Source organism: Clinocottus analis, unplaced genomic scaffold (assembly GCF_023055335.1).
Source record: "Clinocottus analis isolate CAN_PGR_092001 unplaced genomic scaffold, fCliAna1.0.p SCAF_9, whole genome shotgun sequence".
NCBI lineage: Eukaryota > Metazoa > Chordata > Actinopteri > Perciformes > Cottidae > Clinocottus > Clinocottus analis.
In genome coordinates this window covers 9566430-9588627 of record NW_027176251.1, presented here as the reverse complement: position 1 = coordinate 9588627, position 22198 = coordinate 9566430, and the positions used below count along the sequence as shown (strand labels likewise).

General features: G+C 41.7%; 1 protein-coding gene across 4 annotated transcripts in view; it reads left to right on the top strand.

Annotated features, from left to right (window-relative positions):
- The first annotated feature begins 4 nt into the window (after positions 1–4).
- The window catches only part of map7d1a (MAP7 domain containing 1a), a 35380-nt gene continuing 13186 nt past the window's right edge, over positions 5–22198 (top strand). For 2 of the 4 annotated variants that reach the window (XM_068570232.1, XM_068570230.1), the window contains exons 1-6: positions 5–380; positions 13532–13738; positions 16492–16560; positions 17399–17419; positions 19425–19588; positions 19905–20016. In XM_068570232.1, coding sequence (XP_068426333.1) covers positions 311–380; positions 13532–13738; positions 16492–16560; positions 17399–17419; positions 19425–19588; positions 19905–20016 — 643 coding nt within the window. In that variant the 5' untranslated portion in view covers positions 5–310. The remainder of the gene's footprint in view (positions 381–13531; positions 13739–16491; positions 16561–17398; positions 17420–19424; positions 19589–19904; positions 20017–22198) is intronic. The other 2 variants (XM_068570229.1, XM_068570231.1) reach the window with 1 other exon arrangement.

The window sequence follows — 22198 nt, the reverse complement described above, 5'->3', positions numbered from 1 at the left end:
GTCGGAGAAGTGAGAAACTTCCCTCACTCCTCCGCGCCTGCTTTCTTTTTTTTTTTTTTTTAAACAGGATTCCTTCCAAAACCTTTTTCTGTAGCTTCTCTCAGGAGTACCCGTCGGATACTGGCTGTGTTTGTCTTTTGGGGGGGGTTATTGTGTCCTATCTCTGGTCTACCCGGGTGCTCTTTGCTGCACCGGCTCGTCCAGGACATCGGGTGCAACCGGAGTGACTCCACCAAGTTTCCCCCAACCGCGCTCTGCCTAAGGAATGAGAGGACTGCCGGAGAGGAAGAGCCGAAACTCGCCTGTTTGAATGAACAAAAGAACAGAAAGCGAGGCTATTGCCGCCGAAATGGAGGAAAACACTCTGCCAGGATCAACACGTAAGTCTTAATTCATTGCAGGGCAGTCTACCTTGAGAGTGGAATCCGTCGTAGTTAAAAAAAAAAGAAGAGTGCTTTGTCATTCAAGTCCTTATCACGTTGTAACCAAATCATTTAAAACGTTGTCTCGCTCGTGCTACTTTGTCGGCTCATTTAGAGGTTGAGAAACACTGTTGCAGATGAGGTAACCTAGAGGCTCGGGAATTAATTTGTGTGCTGAATTATGAATAATCCATGAGGAGGTGCGGGTGCGCACAGTCCCCAAATCATGAAGCTATAACGCAAACGTTGTAGTCCACAAGGTTAACACCTAAACCTTAAACCAGGTTTAAATCTCCATCTAATCAATAAAAGATGATGAATATGATGATGATGATGATGATGACTAGTTTGCAGACCTTTTTTTGGCATGATCATTATTAGCTGGCAGTTTATGGCTGCCTCTTAAAATATGTGTTGCCATTTTTTTTCGCACTGAGCTCAGAGAGTTATAACAACACACTTTGCTCGATGAGGTAATCTGACTTGTAGCACCCCATCCCCCTCTGTATGTTGTGTTTATCTCAGTGCCAACATGATGCAGTCACAGGCGGATGGCACCCCTTCCCATCTCCTCTTTGCTTCTTCCTAAGGATGTCTTCCATATGCAGTGAACAGTTCTCCAACATGTACAGGTGCATTGTCTTTCTTGCTGGTGCAGAGTTGCATCAACAAACTCCTGAATCCAGGAACGTTCTCGATGAGAAGCTCAGCCCCCTGCCCAAAGTGCAGGATGAAGAGTCCTCCTCACACTCCGGGCCAGATCCGGCTTAGTTACTGCATTATATGTGCGATTAGGAATATGTGATTGTGCATTAAGGCCATTGTCATGTCTGCAGGTCGGTACAGAGGTCTCAGTTAGAGATGAGAAACCCACGGTCACCCACGGTCCTGTCAGAGTGAAGCGGTTATTGCAAGACACCCAGCGTTGGGTCAACGTTTGAATCTCGATGTCAAAGTGTTGTGCGTTGACGCGTCTGGAAATGGAAGGGGACACGCAATATCACCTCCTCCTTCTGACAACAGAAAACTCCCTTGCTGCTGACAGGGGCCTGTTTGGAGGGAGGTCAGCTTGTTTTGGCTCTGCATCAAGCGGCGGGAGGAGAGACGTACTCCACTCGATCCGTGGGAATATTGACCGTTCTACCGGAGTGTCTTTAAACGGCTATTGTTCTGAATAACATCACATGTGACCATGAAGTGAAAGGTTGTCATCATAGATGCTGTGACTCATGGCAGGAGCACTGACAGCAGGGCTTGTCGGTTCATGTGATTGTCTGACTTTGATTGCTTATTGAGAATGATCAAAGGTTGTTCTTTTTGCCCAATGAAGTCTTAAGTGGTCAAATTGTCATCAGAGCTCCAACACAAACACGCCTGGTGCAGAACTCAAAGCTCAAAAAGACATGTTGGTTTTACTCTGTGATCATGTGTTTTTTTTCCTTCAATACGCATGAAGTTCTGAATATCACTTTATCTCATCATGTTGGTCATGAGGAAGATTTTTACTTTCACGATACAGAGACATGACGCTTTCTTTTGAAGGGGAGTACACAGTCACTTAAAATGTATGATAAAAGACATGTTTATTTCCCATATCGGCTCCCAAGAATGCACGTTTCCCATGTAAGACATCAGTGATATGTTCACCTCACCTGGAAGCAGCTAGAAAAGTTCTTCTCCTTTTGTTGAAACAAATTCACTGAAGAATATTCTTCATCTGTCTTGCTTGAAAATCGCCTGGATTGTGGCTCTTAATGCCTGGCCCGGCATTGTGAAAATCTGCCGTCTGGATTTATGGAGAATATCTTCTAATCCCTCTTTTCTTTACGTCGGCTTTCTTCTCTCTGTGCTCTCTGTTCCTTTGACAGTCTGCTCTGGTTAGTCGTCCTCACTAATTTCCGTACCTGAACAGCTACTGTGACCAGCAGAGAAGAATAGAAACGTGTATTTCCCCTTCTTATGGTTTGCCTTTTTTCTAGCCTGTTCACATCCTACTGGAATTTTCATTGTTCCTTTATCTGATCTACTTACTCTAGGAGTGGGATCTATTGTGCAGAAGAGACTGTGGAGGTGCTTTAAATTGTTAATGAGCCATTATGCAAACTTTGTTTTAAGCAACAAAAAAAAGACAAGCTGCTTCACTACAGTGATACTGAGGATAAAGAGCCTCCACCAGCCTTGGCTGCAATGAACAGGATCAGTCAGCTACACATCTTCCGCCGCAGGAGTTGTTATGTAATTTGTGTGTGTGTGTGTGTGTGTGTGTGTGTGTGTGTGTGTGTGTGTGTGTGTGTGTGAAGGGATGGGGACGTGCAACCCCGTCCCATTTTTGGAGAGAGCAGCGTTAGTGTCTTTGTAATTAGCAGTGGGCAAGATCCCAGGGCCCTCCTAGATTCATTGTCTAATAATGGCGCCTGATAACAGCCCGAACCAACTCTGTGTGTGTGTGTGTGTGTGTGTGTGTGTGTGTGTGTGTATGTGTGTTAATGAGATTTTTTCATGTTCTGCAAGAGATAAATTAGTCTCTGGCAGGTTCACAACGTTTGAAAGCAGTCATGTGTGAAATGCATCATCTAAAGTATGATAGCATTTTTGTGAATATGAGCAGAGTAATTTACTAATCATGTATTTTCAGAAGTGCAATCGTGTTGCAAGATACTGTTCTCTGTGTCTGTAGTTATGACACGTACTGTACAGTTCAAGTTGTTTGAAGTCTTATGTAATTTATGCAGTGAAGTTAAATATTCATTATTTCTGTATCTGAGGAAGAAAATAGAGTAAAACAAACAAAAAGAATCTCCTTCAAATTAATGGGAGGTGCACACAAAAGCGGGCCATCCTATGTGTGGACTCAATCCTGTATAATCCATTTAATTCAGTGTATGCGGCTGCAATCACAGATTACTTTGTCAATCAAATGGCTTTTTTTCCAGGCATGAATGGCTAATAGGATTAAAGTAACTGAATCATTGGACTTTACCACACTCCTTCACAAGATAGAACTTAACTTTTGGTGTGTAGATTTATTGATTAATCCTTTAAAGCTACCTGAGGCAGCGTGTTGATGTCGTAGGAGACTGGGGGTGGTTCACATCATATTGGTGTTATATCAGATTCTTTTCTTTCTTCCTTACTGTCTTTTTTGAGACACACCCTGTATTTGAACAGCTCAACATGACAGTATTATGACTGCAATGTGGTCACCCAGTATGGATTCAAACAAATTTGAAGGTGTTACTTAAACTGCAGAGTCACTGGGTTGATATCCTTTGGCATCTCACGATTTAATTAAAATAAGACTCTCCAGCGCATCATTCTATTAAACATGTATATCTTGAATATATTTGAAAAGAAAGTTGTATCAACTCTGTGTCAAGCTGGTAATGGCTTATCTAGACATTTGCAAGCTTTTACATGTTTGTGTACGAGAATCATGACGTGACACATAAAAAAAGAAACAAAATCCAAACAAGAGAAGACTTAAGAGACAAACATGCTATAATGGGAAATACTGTAAACTCAATGAACTGCTTCAACTCCCCACATAAAGGTGGCATTACATCAGTGCCGCTCCACTCTGTAGCGCTCAGACGGTGTAAATCACACCACCAGGACATGGACCTCTCAAGAGGTAATAGAGGAAGATCCCTAACCCATCACTCTGGAAAAGCAAACAATGTAGAAAGCCTTCTCATTAACCAGCACTCAAAGTGAGCAAACTCAGCCTCTGCAGTATTGTATCCGGAAATGGCAACTCGAAGCAGACAATCTGTGCATGCAGTTCCTTCTGGCCTGATGTACACGAGGGCCTTTTAATTCTGGACCTCCTGTTTTTATATGTATTAGGAAAAAAATAGTGTTTACCCTGAAAACATGGATTACGGTAAGATTAGAGCTGAATTTGACATCAAATCCCCTCTTGTTAAATAAAACCACAATGTAGTTTAAACACGGCAAAGGATGTTTGTGAGCTCTCGCCTTGTAAATACTTATTATTGTGACTCAAATGCTTATAAATAACAATGATTTGCTGCTTGCTCATGTTGTCTATATCTGGTACATTATGCCTGGTGATAACGTCTGTAGTTATTCACTCACTTTATCCTCATTACGTGTGTTATTAACTTCACATTTTGCCCCAAACATTTGTCAGGCTTCGAGTGAATGCGTTTGAAGAATGACTTCATGATATCTTCACCACTTCAACTCCTTTGGTCTTTTCTCCATAACAATACCTTTTGATATATAATACAGTTGATCATTCAGAGAGCTATGACTTGTCAAGGACCCCTGTGATGACTTTGAGCTCAAAGACTTAAAGCTGGTAGCAGAGCAGAGTCATTTGGTAATTAGTAGTTGTGTTAATAAATGTGTTTAGAGTATACAGGATAATTGTTCTGTGCAAAATGTTTGAACTCCCAAGTTAGGTAAAACTACTTGAAGAGAGTTTGAAAGAATAACGGGCTATATATTTGATGCTAATTTAAGCTCTTAGTTAGCTTTAAAGGTGCTATTTTGTGGACTTGGTTACCTTTTAGTTTCCAGCATGTATGCCACGCTAAGCTAACTGGCTTCTTGCATAACTATCAGCAAGCCGGCGTATAACACCATTTCCCAAATGACTAACTATTCCTTTTGTAATTAAAATAAGCAGATTGCTTTAAAGGCACAGAGCAATGCATTAATGCACCAAAGCATAATGAACCACTAGGCTGAGGATGCAGATGTTGTTCATGTTATAGGACCATAGAGAGGCAAGGCCAGCTTATTTTGCACAAAGGCACTTGAAAGTGCTATCCACGTGTCTATATGCATTAAAACCATGAAATATAAAAAAAATACAGTTGAAGACAACGAGGCAGAGATTAACAGGCTAGAATATAGGCGTTTGGTTCAAGATGCTGCACAGCTGCAGCAGCTTGGTAGGAAGAAAGTGCCAAAGTAACATGCAGTTCTTGACTCTAACCTCTCCGCACTAAAAGCATGAGAAGCCCATGAAATATACACATGCTATTTGGAAGGCATCTGCTCTTCCCAACCCTCCTAATGTCTTTTTTAGTTTTGACTGTGACACACCGAAAGAAGGCAGATGATGCAGTGTGGACTAAATTCGTTGTCGATCAGCTGTGCTGCCTTTCTCCTTGGGACACGAGAGGAAGGACATGGGAAGGGAAGTCTTGATTTGGACTGCGTCGCTTGTTCCTTCCACCTCCACCAAGTCTGAAAATATCTCAGACGGGCTGCTGTGTGCTCTCTGGCTGTCTAAAGGTTCCAGTCACCAGACCTATCCGCTAATATTAGACCGGTCCCCAAAGGGCATCTTACACTGTGAACACATCTTGATCGCCCTTCACATTCCTTGGCAGTGCACTATTTTTATTTCAGATTTATTGTTTGATCCATTTTCACAATTGTTGTCATTATTTTGCCTGTTCTCTAGGAAATGTTCAAATTACTGCAGTTTTCATGCTTTCGGTGATGGATTTGGACCGCGTCGCTAAGGGAGTGGGAGTGAACGTTTGGCATAGTCATAGTTACCTCTGATTATGAAACCCATGATTGGAGCCGGTTGCCAGCAGAAAGGTTTTGGGTTTTTCGTGTGTGGGGGGAGACAACAATCCAGTTAATGACTACTGTTGGGTGTAATTGTATGTTGAACAGGCACAAGATTACTGCCCCGGCCAGATTTTGACTTTAATTAATGTTTTTTGAAAATAACAAAACGATAAACAACTGCTTAGTGAGCTACTGCAGACAAGAACACACGCACAGTCAGAACTTTTTTTAAAAATGTCACCAGATAGATGCATGTTATACACTGATTCATCCCAGTGATGCAGAGAGGGATCGCTCCACAAAAAGGGAACTTAGCCTGCCACACAGTTTGAAAATTAATAGAGGGGATTACAGATACCTGAGATCTTTGCAATGGCATTGATGTCCAGTCGGACAAAGCTTTGCGAGTGCTTTTCCTGACTTATTCAGACCATTGTACATGTATTATTTACCCAATATGGACATTTTGGTGTAATCTTCCCATTGGTTGTTAGTTACATTTCATGATCATGTTACTCTATGAAGCATTGTTCTTCTAATCAGTCGCAATTAGGCATATTTTGGTTTACATCCTGTTCGGACTAAAATTGGTCCTTAACAGTGACGGGGAACCAGAAGACCCCGCTATTGAGATCAGTGGGAATTAATCCATGCTGTCACTTCCCAACCCCCAAAAGGGATGTGCAGAAGGTTGTTAGGAGTGACTGTCTGGTATGCTGATATACTACTTCCAGTTATGAATGGCGGCTTGTGCGGCCCAGATACCCCTCCTCCTCTGATTTCATTGAAAAAAGCTTGAATTTGGCGGTTCTTGACACTCTTCCCCCACCACTGGTTAGACTCTCTAAGTTACTTTCCCCTTTATGTTGGAGCACGACTCTGGCAGCAGCAGATGCAGGGTCCCCGGGGAGCTGCCGCTAGGTCAGATCAGCAGAGCCTTTCATCAGCGCGGTGGTTTTGGCGCATACGTTGATGCAGCAGCCGCTAAATGCCAGGCATTGTTCTCAGCCTGGGCCAGGTGATGGGACGAAAGCTGTTGTAGTCACTGACGGACACGTCAGTATTCATTGCACGATCGGCATGCGTTTTAAGAGTCTTCAACTTCAACCACTTCTGACTTTATAAGGCAGACATTAGCTGTAGCCTGATGAGTGGGCTCATAGATAGATAGATAGATAGATAGATAGATAGATAGATAGATAGATAGATAGATAGATAGATAGATAGATAGATAGATACTGATACTTCTCATCTGTGTGGCTACAGCTTCTTAATTGTTAGGTTTTGGTGTTTATGTGATAAGTAAATAAAAAAATAGTAGTGTTTTGACTGTTGGTAGAATGAAACAAGACCTTTGAATATGTCTACTTAAGCTCTAGCAAATTATGATGGACATTCTTTAATATTTCTTGCATTTTATAGTCCAAGGGATTATTGGTTATCAACTAAATAAGTAGACAGATGATCAATAATGGAAAAGGTTATTAGTTGCAGTGCATGCTTTTTCAGTTGTATCGTGATCACAATCAACATAGGAACATTTATAATAGTTTAGTGTTACCAAACACTAAACATTCTTTGCTTCCAGATTTTTCCACTTTCCATCTTTTTTATATCGTTGTTCATTAAATATCTTTTGGTTTTCGACTGATCATCAGATAAATCGTTAATCAAAATAATCATTAATTGCATTAAGCACATTTTTTGTTCAGAATATAACGATGTGTTTAGTTCCCTTTTAAAATTGTAGTCCTCTGTTGTAAGCACATCTAATGAAAACTTTGGTCTCTAAACACACACACGCAAGGCCTGGTTTGGCATGGAGTCGGTGCTTGTTGTTTACACTGTGCTTCCTGTGTGTCTGGCCCCCCTTGCTCTCTTACATCACCCTATTCGGTGCAGGAGGGACACAACCGGGGGGAAGGGGCAGCGGGTTAGGGGGGTAAGCGATGAGGTAGTTCATTAGTCCCTATGGCCCATCCCAAATGAGATGCAGATCCATTCTCTGTGTGTTTCCTGAGTTCCTCTTTGCTTTTCTGGGGGGTTGCCGCCCTTTTCCCTTTCCAGTCTTTTGGTTTCACACTCCGGGGTCTCAATATCGTTTCCTCGCCTCTTGTTTGCCTCATTTCCATTTTTTCAAGAGACAGTGCTACATCTCCGCCCTGTTTACCAAGTATTTCTTTGTAAGATTAGGCTAATCGAGTTTTTGCAACTATTCGTATTTGTATTACAAACCACCGGTTATTCCTGTTGGTGGTCTTGAAGTGTGTTTCCCTCCTTGGCTCTTTTTTTTTTGTTTGGCCGGAGACGGAGATGATGGTGCATAAGAGTGAAGCTCTTAGCTTCATAAATATTCCATGTCTTGCCCTATATTTTACACTGCACAGTCTTGGCGAGACATTGGCAGTGCTCAGGGTTGCATTGGGAATGAGCAGCAGCAGTTGTTGGTTGTTTTTCATTATGACCGGTTACTGTCATGCAATCCTTTTTAAAAGCTTCGTATTCACTTCACTAAGAATGTCTTCTTCTTGTTGTTATTTCAAACAGTTTCACATTGGTGTTTCTTTCTACGGCTCCTCTCAACCGAAAATATCCTCCCTAAGCTGTTAATGAGCAAACACAGTCATAAGAATGTGCTGACATAGTTTGCTGATTCTGTCATACAGTGAGTCATGTGTTTTGCTGTCTTGTGCCAGGCACACTTTTTTTCTTCCCCCATGCACTCTCTTATGTTGATGGACAGGTAGAAAAATAGCAGTGCGGTTTATTGTCTGCACCCTGTGCTTTTATACAGTTGCTTGTCGGATCCCGGAGCCCGTACAGCTGTGTGGAGATAAAAGTGCTTCCATTATAATGTGGGCACATGATTCTCCAAGAACCTATGCGTTAGTGCCTCTACTTTTTCTTATTTGCTATATATGAATATATAAATATTCATAATCTGTTTTTATTAAGATAATTAAAGTGGAAAGTCTCTGCTCGTGCCCTGCAGTTGAGGTGACTACGTCTATTTCAGCAGCACAGGGGCAGCAGTGTGGATATTTATAACCTATTCTAACAAAGAAATATGCTGTGAAATGGGATTTCTGCTAAATCCCATTTTGTGTGTCGGTATTACTAGTTGTCCCTGTTTTAATGTGTCTCTTTACTCACAATGTCATCAGTCCCTGTTTTAATGTGTCTCTTTACTCACAATGTCATCAGCTAAACTGTAAAGTACTAAATCCCTTTGTGGTGGCAGTTTTTGGAGTGAATAAACAATGACTAAGCTGATGAGTCAGATCAAGCACGATTTTCCAAGGCAACCTTTGACATGCATATATATTTATATTTTAAAATGAACATGTTTCTAAGTTGGGAATTGCACTGGGCCTGTGCTAATAACCTGCTGATTCTCAACCTGCCATTCTGCTCCCACACTGTGCATGTGTGCATACGCCCATTTCAGAAAGAGGTTCCTCTATTTCTGCAGAATTTCCCATATATCTTATTACATTATTTCACTTTTGCATGTAAATGGGCTTGACTAAGAGTCTTAGTCTTTGTTTGACACTTGCAGCTCTAGAGGCCCCATGGGGGGACATTATGGGGCCAACTGGGCTGTGGTGCAAGGTGACCGTATGATGTTCAATCAATGATCACGCACAGCATGCTTAAGATTCCTGAACCTCCTCTGACCCACTTTGTCGGGGCTCACAGCTGTCGAATACTCGGTTGGTGATAAGTAGGAGGATGGAACAAAGCAACCATGCACTGACACCACTGATTTTAAATGCTCCAACGAGTGATTCACTTTCTACCACCAGATTACTAAGAGATTATGCTAAAGATGCAAGTAGTATGGTCTTTCAAGTTGCTGTAAAGCAACAATCAAAACGTTTTGGTGAACACACTGAACACTATATATTTCTCTTATCACGGATATATAGGTATGGTTTGATTTGACAATAACCCAACAACTATCATCAGATTAGTTTTTGTGAGGTTATAACTAGTGAAAAGCACAAACGCAAATGCCTAAATCTTGAATGTGAAAGAAACATGTTGAACCCCGTTGCTTTTGAGTATAAGCTGATTAAAAGCAAGAGTTATTAAGGACCACTGAAGGAGGACGGATGATTTCAAGCTTTTGAAACCTTGCCCAAATGTTTATTCTGTGTATTCTTCTCTCGTACCTTCCAACAATAAACCCAGCCAAAGTGTTTTCCCATGTTCAGCCTCGATGGAGACTTGTGCTTCTCAGGAAGTTGTATGGTGTGCATTGATTTATTAATATGAATAATGTAAGTGATGTCACAAGAAGGCAGTCTAATGGTTTTTGGCTGTAGTCGTCCCCTGGGTGCAGAGCCTGTGGGAGGCTGGGGTGTAAATATGCAAAGGAGGTACTTACTCCTATGCTAAGAGAGGTCCATCTACAGACCCCCTCTGTTGTAATTGTTGTTTGAATATGGTAATAAAATGACTGTTTCTGCTATGATTTAAAACCACATGAGTACACTCTTGATAACTTTATTAGCGTGGCTCAAGTCATGTGGTTTTGTCTGTGACAAAAGCCAAAACACGGAGGTCATGGTTTGCTGAATAGATTTTGTCATTGCATTCAGTACATCTGTGCAAATATTATTCAAGGCTTCTCCTCAAAGCCTCGCACGAGTATGTCCCAATCGTGTTTGCTGTAAGGGGTCACCGTGTAGACCGTTGTCAGCCCAGGACAGCAGTAGTCCCTGATTTGGAGCATTACACTTGGCAGATTTCCTCATTATTTTTGTGTTAAAGGTGGCCTGTGGAGGTTTCTTGTAAACAAACTTATGTTTTCACATTCTGTGTTCCGAGCCAAAATGCACCTTGTGCATCGTTGAGGCTTTAAAAATGTGTTCAAGGCATTTAATTTCCCAGAACACATTTTCTTAGGGTGTTTACTTAAATGTACATTTTTAATTTGTTATACTCACATCTGCAAGCTTGCGGTCTTCTGCCTCACTGCTTTTGCCATGGAAAAAAAACTCCACAAGGTACCTGGGTAGTATGTTTAGCAGTTGTAACAACTTATGAAGCGATTAGTCAATTTGATTATTTTAACAAATACAATACAGCACCAACTTTTTGATAAACACTTAAAGTTGCAGCCATTTATCAAGCAAAAACACCAAACAATATGAGTTCAAGCATCTTTTATTTTATATTATGCGATAGTAAATTAAAATAAAGATAAAAAGCAATTTAAAAAAGTCACATTTGGCTCTGGAAACCAGTCATGGACATTGGGCTTTTCAGTCAGTGCTGAATCAATCAGCCCTTGTTTTAGTCCCTTGCTACGCAGCAGCAATCCTCTCCCTCAGCTCCCATCCCATTTCTCTCCAGAGAGCTTCAGGTTTCATTGGTATTCATTGTCAGTGTCACCAACATACCAGAGTCTGTTACATTCTCGTTCTCTTTATCATTGACATATAGATTACAGTGATTGTCGGACCAGTCGCCCACAGTGTTGTCAGCCAGCACATTCACCGTGGCTCCAGTTCTCAGGTGTGTGAGGGGACTTTCACAAGATGTGATACCCGCCGTCAGAAAAACCGCACCCGCACTTTCCAACTCTGGTAGCCCAGTTGTCGTGTCCGCCCTCCAGGGATTGTTAATGAAATGATGTACTGCAAGATGATTAATTCAGAGACAAGGGTGTTGTCCTTAAAAGTCTGCATGGAACTCCCAGGTTTGTGTTTAGCATCGTTTGTTTGCAAAAATGCTGCAAGGATCCACTGATGATTGACAAAATTGAATCACATAATTGTTAGGATTTACCCTCAATAGAATAATAACAAAAAGGAAAATGTAGTTGGAAATGAAGATTGTAGGAAGCCGTGCGCCTGGGCGCTGTGCTTTTATATGGCAATGAACTGTAGTTAACAGTTAACATTCTCAGTCTTTTTGTTACAAAATTGCACCTCTTGTATTTTCAGTCTATCTTGCTGCCATTCCCCCTCCTTCCTCTCCCTTGTCACTGTCATTGCAATGTTTTGGCCGCTGTCCTGTTGCCATGAAGCAACCACAACAATGGCCCGTCTCTGTCTGAGCGCATTGCTGCCCGAGGAATGCTTGTTTAATAGTGGCATGCTTCGACAGGGGAAACGCGATGTCTTGTCTACCAGTTGAACTCTTTCATAGACTCTTACTGCCGTTCTCTCTGGTCATCAGGCTCTGTGTAACTCAGGGTCATCCGTAACTGCCTCCATATGCCAGACTGATGACATAGACTTTTCATGTGCAGAGATGAACTCAGACATATCTCACTGAATGCTACTAAGTGTTGTAGTTGCAGTAGTGAGACACTGGCCACAGCTATTCATGCAGACCATTGTCCAGCTTTGTGTCTCTTCGGTTGAATCATATTTAGAGTTTTATTCTGGAGGTAGTCGTAAAATTAGTAGTTTATAGCTTAAGAGGCACACAGTACAGTTGCATACTCTATAGAAAGGCATAATCAATTATCTTTTAAGTTTCACAGCAATGGTCTCGGCGCTCTTTGGCGCTCTTCAATCCAAATCCTTGAATAGCACAGCATTTGTAGTGTAAATCTTCAGTGCATTTACTGTCTCAGTGTGACCACCCCCTACGGTTTTGTGTTGTTTTGGGCCAAAGTCTGAGTAACATACAGCACGTTGCCCCAGCATTTACCTTCAGAGACTATGCAGAAGAAACAGTGCTCCAACACGATTCCACAGGGAGCGAAGGGGTACAGTGCTGAGTGGACAAAGCCAAGAGTCCCTCCCATGAGGGTCTTTGTCTGGCTGTCAAAGCCTGGGCAAACTAATGTTTGAGTAGGAGATTCAAGTTCAGCAGCGTGCCAAATGTGACTCATGGTGCTGTAAGTGAAGCCGCTATCCCAACAAACCGGCCCGGCTATTCTATTATCGCAGAACTTTGATGAACTCAAAAAGTACAGACAACTAATGCATTTGATCTGACTTCTATTTATTGTTGCCATCAAGAAGAAGTTTGACTACTTCTGGGAAGACGATCACTCTGATTCAGTTTTCCCAAACAGTTCAATTCACCTCAATGGAATCGTCAGGATGCCAAGAAGCAATTACTGTGTTTTCGTCTGCCAGGGAGTCGGGGCACGTTGTGCTCAGGCCGTTCTGTCGATAAATTAGACGCTCAGAGTAGAAAATAATATTAGGCGTAGTTTGAGCAGCACACTTGAGATCTGCTATCTTCTGCGTCTGAGCAAATGCTGTAATCTACAGCAGATAATGTTGCTCCACAACTGAATCAGCGTCTTTGAAGGTTGATTCTTTGAAGGTGTTTCATTATCTTGCGACAATGCTGTTGTTTGAGTTATGAAATTGAACAATTTCTCAATGAAGTCTTTTCTTCATAGCCATGGACTCCTCCCCACCCATGTAGCCTGCAAAGGAAGTATCCATCATCTACACTAAACTACTCCATAGGCCCGGTAGTGAAAGGAATGAAGACCAACTGGTTGAGTTCCATCTGTGTGCTTGTTTACCTTTTACCTCACTCACTTGTTTCTATTCTGTGTCTTTCTTTTCGACCAGCTTCCCTCTCGGCTTTCAACACAAACCCGACAAGGCCCGACCCAGAGGGGGAGAGTAGCCCCCCGATGACGGATAACACCGAGAGGATGGCGTCTCCAGCGAGGAAAGATACAGACTGGAGGTTGACAACCCCCACAAAGTCTGACGTCATTTCCCGATCACCTGGATCACCTGCATCACCTGTCCCCAGGTTGAAAAGCGGTAAAGGTAAATAGAAACTCCACCTGTAACTGATATTTTGACTTCTATTGAACAACAAAGTCCTGTTGCTTTACGATTGAAGCTGAATTTGGCCAGACACGAAGCAGTGCTCTTCTAGTGGTCAATTGCAGCTGCAATCTACTGGAGTTAGGTCAGCTCTCCAGAGGCAAGGCAAGGTTTCAGAAGTGGTTCTGTGAGAACGCCACAGCTTTGGGCTCGAAAGATTTTAGGCAGAATTAGTTAAATATAGGCAAATGGAAAACTGACAATGCACTGTTCTCTAAGGAAAAGCAGGCAACCTGAATAGGAATCTTATTTTAGTAAGCGATGCCAAGGCGGTATTTATTTTGACCCGGCAGTCAAACTTCCGCAATGCCACTTGAAGTCCTTGCACCCACTGGCTCACGGCACATGCAAACTCTAAGCGAAATGTTTGAGGGTTTTTGGACTGTAAGCCTCTTTTCTCTCCCCCCATTATTCTTTATCCATTGATCCTTTCACTGTGGTCATGGTCGTTGTTCCCTTTGCGTAAGGTGAAGGGGATAAACCCCCCAAAGCCCCAAACTTCTTCCAATACTTCCAGTTTGGATGCCTTGTTATGACATTGGCCCATGTCAGTTACATCAAGACTTTATGCTATTCTATATTTATTTGCAAAAGCCTGGTCTATTTTCGAGAAACACGCAGTTAAGTCCGCTGATTCCAAAATGACACGCGCTTGCCATTTGACATTTCAAGTTCCTTTTCCGCTAGTTTTGTAAAGCTCATTACTTGTGGGATGTTTAGCTCGACCCAGAGGGATATTATGAAGATGAAAAGCACTCTGAAGCCACTTAATTAGTAAAACGAAATGGTGAGACTAGTAGTTCAGTTGGGAACTGCTGCTGCTGCTTCTGGTGATAGTCTGCTCAGTTGTGTTTTGTCACATCTCAAACCTTTTTTCTGTGAAAGCAGTGAGTCCAAGAGAACCTCCTCACGAAAGTCGTGTCAAGTAAAAGCGTTCTTTGTCGCTCGTCATGTCTGTCTATTGAATTTGCACTATGAGGCCTGCACGTCACACTATACATTATCCCCTGCGCTGCTCTTATTATTCTAAAATTCAGAGGAGAAGAGAATAACACCGAGAAGACATTCAGAGTGTGTGAACATCGCACCTTGCAGTGTTTGTTGGGCCAGTATGGTTTGTTTCTGGAAAGCTTTGTGCATATGACGTTATGATTAACACGGTGGTGGTGAGTTGGAAATGGGGGCACATCACACCGACCAGCACCGTGCACATGGGCCATAGACCTATAAATATCAAAGTGGGTCAGAGGTTGTGCTTTGGGGAGGCTGCACGGCAGATTGTTTTCATGTTTGTGATTCACGCCTCCTCCTATTAGACATCGCTGAAGGACGAGTTCCTTTCGTGTTGGATGATGAACATCTGGTTTGTGAAGATTGAGGGGGATGATGTTGCATGAAGACAAATGAAAGATCAAGACTGCCAGTGCTTGACACGCTGCAGGAATGCGGTAATCATATTTGAGTTGTCCTGAGGGGTTTAAGTGCCTGGGCTATAACACAATTTATATCATCTTATGTATAAATAGTTTGTAGATTCATTAGTTTTTAGAATTGCCCATCATGTCTTGTTTTTTGTCAACCTACCAAATACATTTTGGTCACAGCCATTATTCACAAGTCTGTAACCAGTCAATTTGTGCCCGTAATTCTTGAAAAAGATACTTCAATGGTTAGTAATTGATTCTCAAAATATTCTACACATCCACTCATGGATTAATTAAATAATTGTTTCAACTCTGGTAGTAAAATACTTGTATTAAGATAGAATTTGGAAAGTCAGGATGACATTATTTCCCCAAGGAAGTAGAACCAGCTCTCATCAAAGGATGCAATTGGAATTGTTGAAATGACACATTTGCTATTTCCGTTGGCTTTTTTTCACCGAGTCCTTCCACCGGGGTATTTGGAAGGAATGTTATGTGTGAACGGACACGAGAGATGTCATGTACAGAAGAGATGCATGTAAGTGTCAGAACACATCATAGTCAAACATCCACATGGTATTGGAGATTTAGAGGGCCTGCCGCTTGCTTCAGGCTTCCATAAAGAGTTTGTTGTCCTCGTTTTGATCGCTTTAGCCCTTTGTATACATCGACAGTTTCCTGTCATTGTCTCGTGGCTTACGTTTCCCAGTTGTTACTTTTCAGAGTAAAGCACCCATCGTGCCAATTTTTTTACACCAGTGACAAAAATAAGTACTCGTATGTTTACGTTTATTGAAGGGAAGGTGCGTTAGTGTTGCCTCAGGTCAGTTTTGGGTTGAGGGAGGTTGGTAAGGTAACTGTTCAATGGCACAAAACACAATATCTTACAGATAATAACACATTTACAGAACGTAGACTGAATATAATTATTAAAGTATCTGTCCTCAAGGAATGATACCACTTAGAGCTTGACCAACCAGTTTTTAGTGCTAAGAGCCTTTTAATCTGTATGAATATGTTTTGACTCTGACTCAAATATTCTTAATTATTTAATTTCTCTCAAGTTTCAGAATGAATTATATTGTTTGTTTTTACATGCAAGGAAACGTAAAACAATGTCAATATTAATTAACTTGTGTATTAAATAAATGCTGTGTGGTTGATATCGGATGGGGCTGAATGGACTAGACCTGTATGACAATATGACGCCTCTTATTTTCACAGTCTCTCCCTATTTTTCTCAATTGTTCTTCTCCATTCTCATCCCAGACATCATAAAAGCAGAAGAGAGGCAGAAGCTTGCCAAGGAGCGGAGAGAGGAAAAGGCCAAATATCTTGGTAAGTTGAAAATAAAAGGGTTGGGACTGGAGGACAAGTTAGTTACATAGGAGGAGAGCTCCCCCTAGTGTTGGGGTGGAAGAGGTTGTTGTTTTACACTTGCAGCTGTGTTTTGCTGCTACGTTTGGCTCCAGGCTGCACATGGCATGCACATGCAGCACAGAAAGGATAAAGGGTAGTCTGGGCTTCTGTATAAAAGTGAGTCCGGACCTTTTGAACCCGCCTACAGTTCTTTCCGGTATCTGACAAGAAAAGTGACTGAAATCAGCAAAAGCCAAGCCACCATCATTTTTTACCAAAGATGAGCAAGCTTTTGTTTTCCACGTGCATGCTGAAATACGCTGTGTGTCAAAATGCTTTTTGAATGTTTGTTTGACATGTTAGCACTTAAGCTCACTTTGCACTAAGTTGTATGTTAATGCAATTTGAATTGAATAGAGATATTCCTCACATTAACAAAACATGGATAAGGTAGTAACCGTTAGTGTTCATAAATTCAATTAACTTTTTAGTGTGATGAGTATCTTTTATAATGTTTAATGTTGTTTTAAATCTGTTTGCAATCGCATTGAAGCAGATAAACCTTCTACCTTTTTCCCCAACTTGAGTTCATGCAATGTGATCAACATTTCCTCATGGCCTGTTACTTGATGAAGGAAACCATAAACATGGCTGTACATGTTTGTGTTAAATTGACATTGCATCTCTTTGCCAAAGTCCTTATTTTCTACTCAACACACGGCTGTCACTTTTTCACCTGGCCACGCTCTGGTTATGCACTGCTTTGCATGACTGACAGTTGCCTCTGTCTTCTCTCTCACTCCCTTCCCTCCTGCAGAAGAGCTCAGCTTGTTTCAAGGTAAGCCACTCACCTATGTGTATGTGGTGGTGGTGGTGACCCATTTTGATTATTGTCCTATTTTGATGTCTCAATGTAATGAAGTTTAGTAGTTTCAACTGGAGCTGGGCAATAAAGTGAAAACGTACTATTATACAGACATTAGGTATTGAAGCTTTTGAAGAACTAATCCCTAAAAACACATATTGAAGGGGCCAAGACGGAAGGTAAAAAACGTTTTTCAAACTTTATCGTCAGTTTTGTCATTATCGAGACTGTGAATACAAAGAGTCACAATGTTGTCACATTGCCCAGCTCTAGAGTGGTTTTGTCCATTAAATCCTCTGTCATGGTGTTCCTTGTTTTAAAATCATAATTGTTTCATAGAAATTTCAACTAATTGAAACCTTTTCTCTCTCTGAACTTCATCTTTTACAAAAATCATGTAGGCATAGAATGATCAATTAACCATGAACAAATGTTATTATTAGTTGTAAAGCAATTGGGCTTAATCTCAGTTCACATATACAGGCCAGTAAGACTCATCAACCATCCCCAGTAATATTATCAGGTTAGTATTTAATAGGCCACAATTAGGAAATCTTAATTCAAATCTTATTGGTTCCTTATGATGTGTCAGTGAAGCTTTGTAGGACTTGTATCAGGCAATTAGCTGTGATTGCACAGAAGTGACTCTCCTGCCTTGTCTGCCTTTGGAGGATTATTATAAATACTTTATGTACCAGGGTTAGTGCAGCACTCTGCTTATGATTATTTTATGGTCTTACTATAGTCGCTCCCGATTCTACATGTCAGCACTTTATCACAGGGGAGAGAGTTGAGGAATGCATTTTAAAGCAATGTCGGTTTTAGATCTCAAAATTGGGCATCTGTTAATCACTTAACACATTGCTATAAGATGAATAAATGACTGATGATGGACGGAACTGAGAAGCAATGGAAAGTTGTGTAAATCGTGAGCTGAAATCATTGACGCTAACTCTTATTTCCAGCTAATTCTATTTCTTGTAACCAGCACCTATAGTCTGGAAAACCATTACCAAACCCTTCTGTTGAGTGACACACATTATAATATTCAATCAGCGAGTGTCACACATTGTCACAGACTTGATTTTGACATTCAAAATGTCTTTCTCAGCCTGCCTTCGACATTGAAGCGGGTTCCCCCTCCCTCTGCTCTCCTCACAGCGCAACGAGTGAATTATGAAGCAGTTCATACTACTCTGTACTTGCAGTGCCATGCACACAGATTTGTGGCACTGGAAGGTGAAGATGTGGCTGATCTTGTGCTGCGATGAGCTGAGATACGCACTGCAGCAAATATTTTCTCTGCTGCAACGAGCTGGCAAGCGGTGCCTCGGTACAAAAGCCGAACGATGTGCCACACAATGCATTTAGACCCCTCTAGCCTCCAGCATCTCTGCATTGATTCATCACCATAATCTTCAGTCCACAACCAGTTGCTTTTGTTGCATCAAGTGCTTAAGAGAACTACACTTCGCCTCCTTGCAGAGGCTGATTCTTCATGGCGGTTTTACTTTGTAGTTTGAAGATATATGGTGAGTTGTGTACACAGAGAGCAATGCAGCTGCAGAAGGCTTCTTTATGCCCTCATTGAATGGCTCAGGGACAACAAGCCGATTTCCATATCAAAGTGTGATTTTTTTTTTAAAGTTGACGTGGGGGGCTTTGATGCGATTAGTGTGGCATGAAAGAGACACTTCAGAAGTCGTGTATCTGCACGTTATGCTGTGTTCTGTGAAATAGTCAGTAATTTAGTTTATTTTCCGAAACACAAAGTGGGAATGAAGAGACATTTTTTGGTTCCAAAGACAGCTATCGATGAGAAATAAACATTAGAGCATAAAAACACCCAACCGATCAAAAGATGCTTTTCAACACACTTCGCTTTCAAGTCCAGACTGAGACAGACATTTGAAAGGACTCATTTGACCACTCTCTTTTGGTCTTACTCCCTTGACCATGTTTTTTTGCCCCATTGTAGCTGCTAAAAAGACCCAGTGGCTAGAGAAGGAGGAGAAGGCCCGGCAGTTGAGGGAACAGCAGTTGGAGGAGCGCCGCAGGAAGCTCGAGGAACAGCGGATCAAGGCGGAGAAACGGCGGGCCATCCTGGAGGAGAGACAGAAACAGAAACTGGAGAAGAATAAAGTATGTTTTGACAAGAAAAACTGATGTTAAAAAGTAATCAATTGAATATGCGTTGGAGTTATACTGGTGATGAAAGTTACACAGAGTTATTGTTCTCTCATATTGCACTGATGAAGTGAAATGTTTACGCCTTCCATCTGAATTGACAGCTGATCAGGGTCACAGTCTGATGAGGGGAGGTTTATGATTTTGCTTGACACCTAACCCAGACTTGGTGCTTGTATCCAGGCTTTTTCAGCACTGGCTACCAGTTATGTTTATAATTTTAGATGCAATAGACATTCAAATAGCTGCCATCTGCCCGTGTCTTTTCCAGGAACGCTATGAGAAAGCCATCCACAGGTCGACCAAGAAAACGTGGGCAGAAATCCGCCAGCAAAGGTGGTCCTGGGCTGGTGCACTAAGCCAGAACTCCAGCCAGAAAGAAGGTGAGTACGCTGCTCCAGTCTGGATACACATCCTCATAAAATATGAACTGAAGAACTCCCCTTTTAATCAGAGAAGATTTATTGACTTGATGCAAGTTATCCTGCTGGAATTAGTGCAACGTACACCTTTTACGGGCGATGGATTCTGTCTGTTGAGGTTTTTATTGAAACTATTGCGTTTCAGTGCCATTAACCTCCTACAGTCCATTAGAGGGGAATTATGTCGTCACCAGTGTGCTGTTAGGCCGCTCACTTATTTCACTGTAAACAAATGCAGTCCGTAAATCATTATTTCTCTTCCAATGATTGGCCTGCTACAGCTCTCTCATGTCCTTACAGAGGTCTCTTTTTGTCTCTGAAGGAAGATGAAGCTTGCAAAATATATTTTAGTTTCTCTTTTTTAATCCAAACTTCAATATAGATACCTTCGTTAGGTGTACAGTGTTTTATGCTCACTCGTGTAGCTGTCATATGAAGTCAGGAATACTGCCCAAACAGATATCGACAACACATGAAGTCTGGTTTTGTTCTATTTTTATCTGCTGTGTCGTCACTGCATCACTCCTCAATCTTAGCACACCATTTCCTGTGATGTGTTGCCTGAGCAAGCTGTTGCTCTTTAACATTACATCAGGGTCATTAGCTCCTGATCATGACCAGACTGTATTGATCGCACAAAGTGAAGACGTATGCAGCTGCTTTATTGCATCAATTGCAGGGTCGGCTGTGTAATATTGTGATACTGTACAATCTATATTTTAGTGGTGCAATGGAGTGGATGCTTCTGTCCCTTCTGTGATATCCTCTCAACTTGGAGCTCTAAAAACTTATATCTGATGTCCTGTGATCGCTTTTGCCTTATGCTAGGGTAATTATTGACTCTGATGAATCTATCCTTACTCCTCTTTCCCGCCTCCCTCACAAGCCTGTCGTCTGGTACGATTACGAAGGTAAACAAGCCTAAACGGGCTGCAGTGGGGTGGCTGGGAGTTTGGGTTGTTGTTTAGGAAATGCTCCAAGGATTCTTGTCTTCGTTCACAAGAGCAAACTGCCTCTTTGTGAACAGACCAGGCCTGCTGTAATACTGTACCTCCATTACGGAAAAGCTCTCAAATCATGTCTGATGCCATTTGGGAAAAGAGCAAAAAGAGTGTTCATTAGAGAGAGAGAGGGAGAGGGAGAGAGATAGAGAGGGAGATAGAGAGGGAGAGAGAGAGGGAGAGAGAGAGAGAGGGAGAGAGAGAGGGAGAGAGAGAGAGAGAGAGAGAGAGAGAGAGAGAGAGAGGGAGAGAGAGAGAGAGAGAGAGAGAGAGAATTCCATATGGATGGTCTGAAGGATTATATTTGTTTGCCCTTTTACAAAGTGCCTGTTCTCTTCACCAGCCATGAAGTGGAAATGTTTCTCAGCAGCCTCTTTCCATCACATGCTTGGTTGTTATGAGTATCTTTTCTTGTTCAGTGCTTGTTGGTAGCTTTTAAAAGGTGTTTAGTGGCGTTGACTTTTGGAATCTGCGTTATTGTGAAGAAGGCATGTTAATCTTGTGGGAGTTGAGACGAAATCTACTCATTTCAAGTTATTGTCCTTTTCACCTCAATGGAGGCGAATGTTCTTTTATGGGCACTTTGCAGCAAGGGTGCACAAAGACACACAACACTCTTAACACTTATGCACAGCAACAACAAACAGGACATGGTTTACTGAGTGGTTCCTAACGAGGTTCTGGAATATAAACAATCTAAGTAGTCTGTGCAGAAGAGCCGGATACTGACAAGTTTAAAAGGCCGACTCTGACTCAGTTGCATTCAAGCTGTGGAAGAAATGTCAGAGACAAATATTTAGTTTTTATTGTCATAGTTATTGTTAAAGGTTCCATATTTATAAGGACTACAATTATTATTAAAATATACCACGTGGTTGGTCAGAATATAGGCGTTTTTTTTCTTTAGAAAGATGAAATATAATTTCGACCATGTTTCGTGCCAAGGATGTCTGACGAGTCACCTAAAGGCGAGATAAAGTGAACATCTGGCGCGCTGTGTTTGTGTTCTTTAAAGCAGTGGAAGTTATTACACACACGGCCACAGCGCAGGAATGTGCTTTAATGTCGTTCTCTCACAATACAAGTGCGGTACTGTACTGTTGCCTTTGCAGTGTGTGGGTGTGTGTCTGGAGAGACATCAT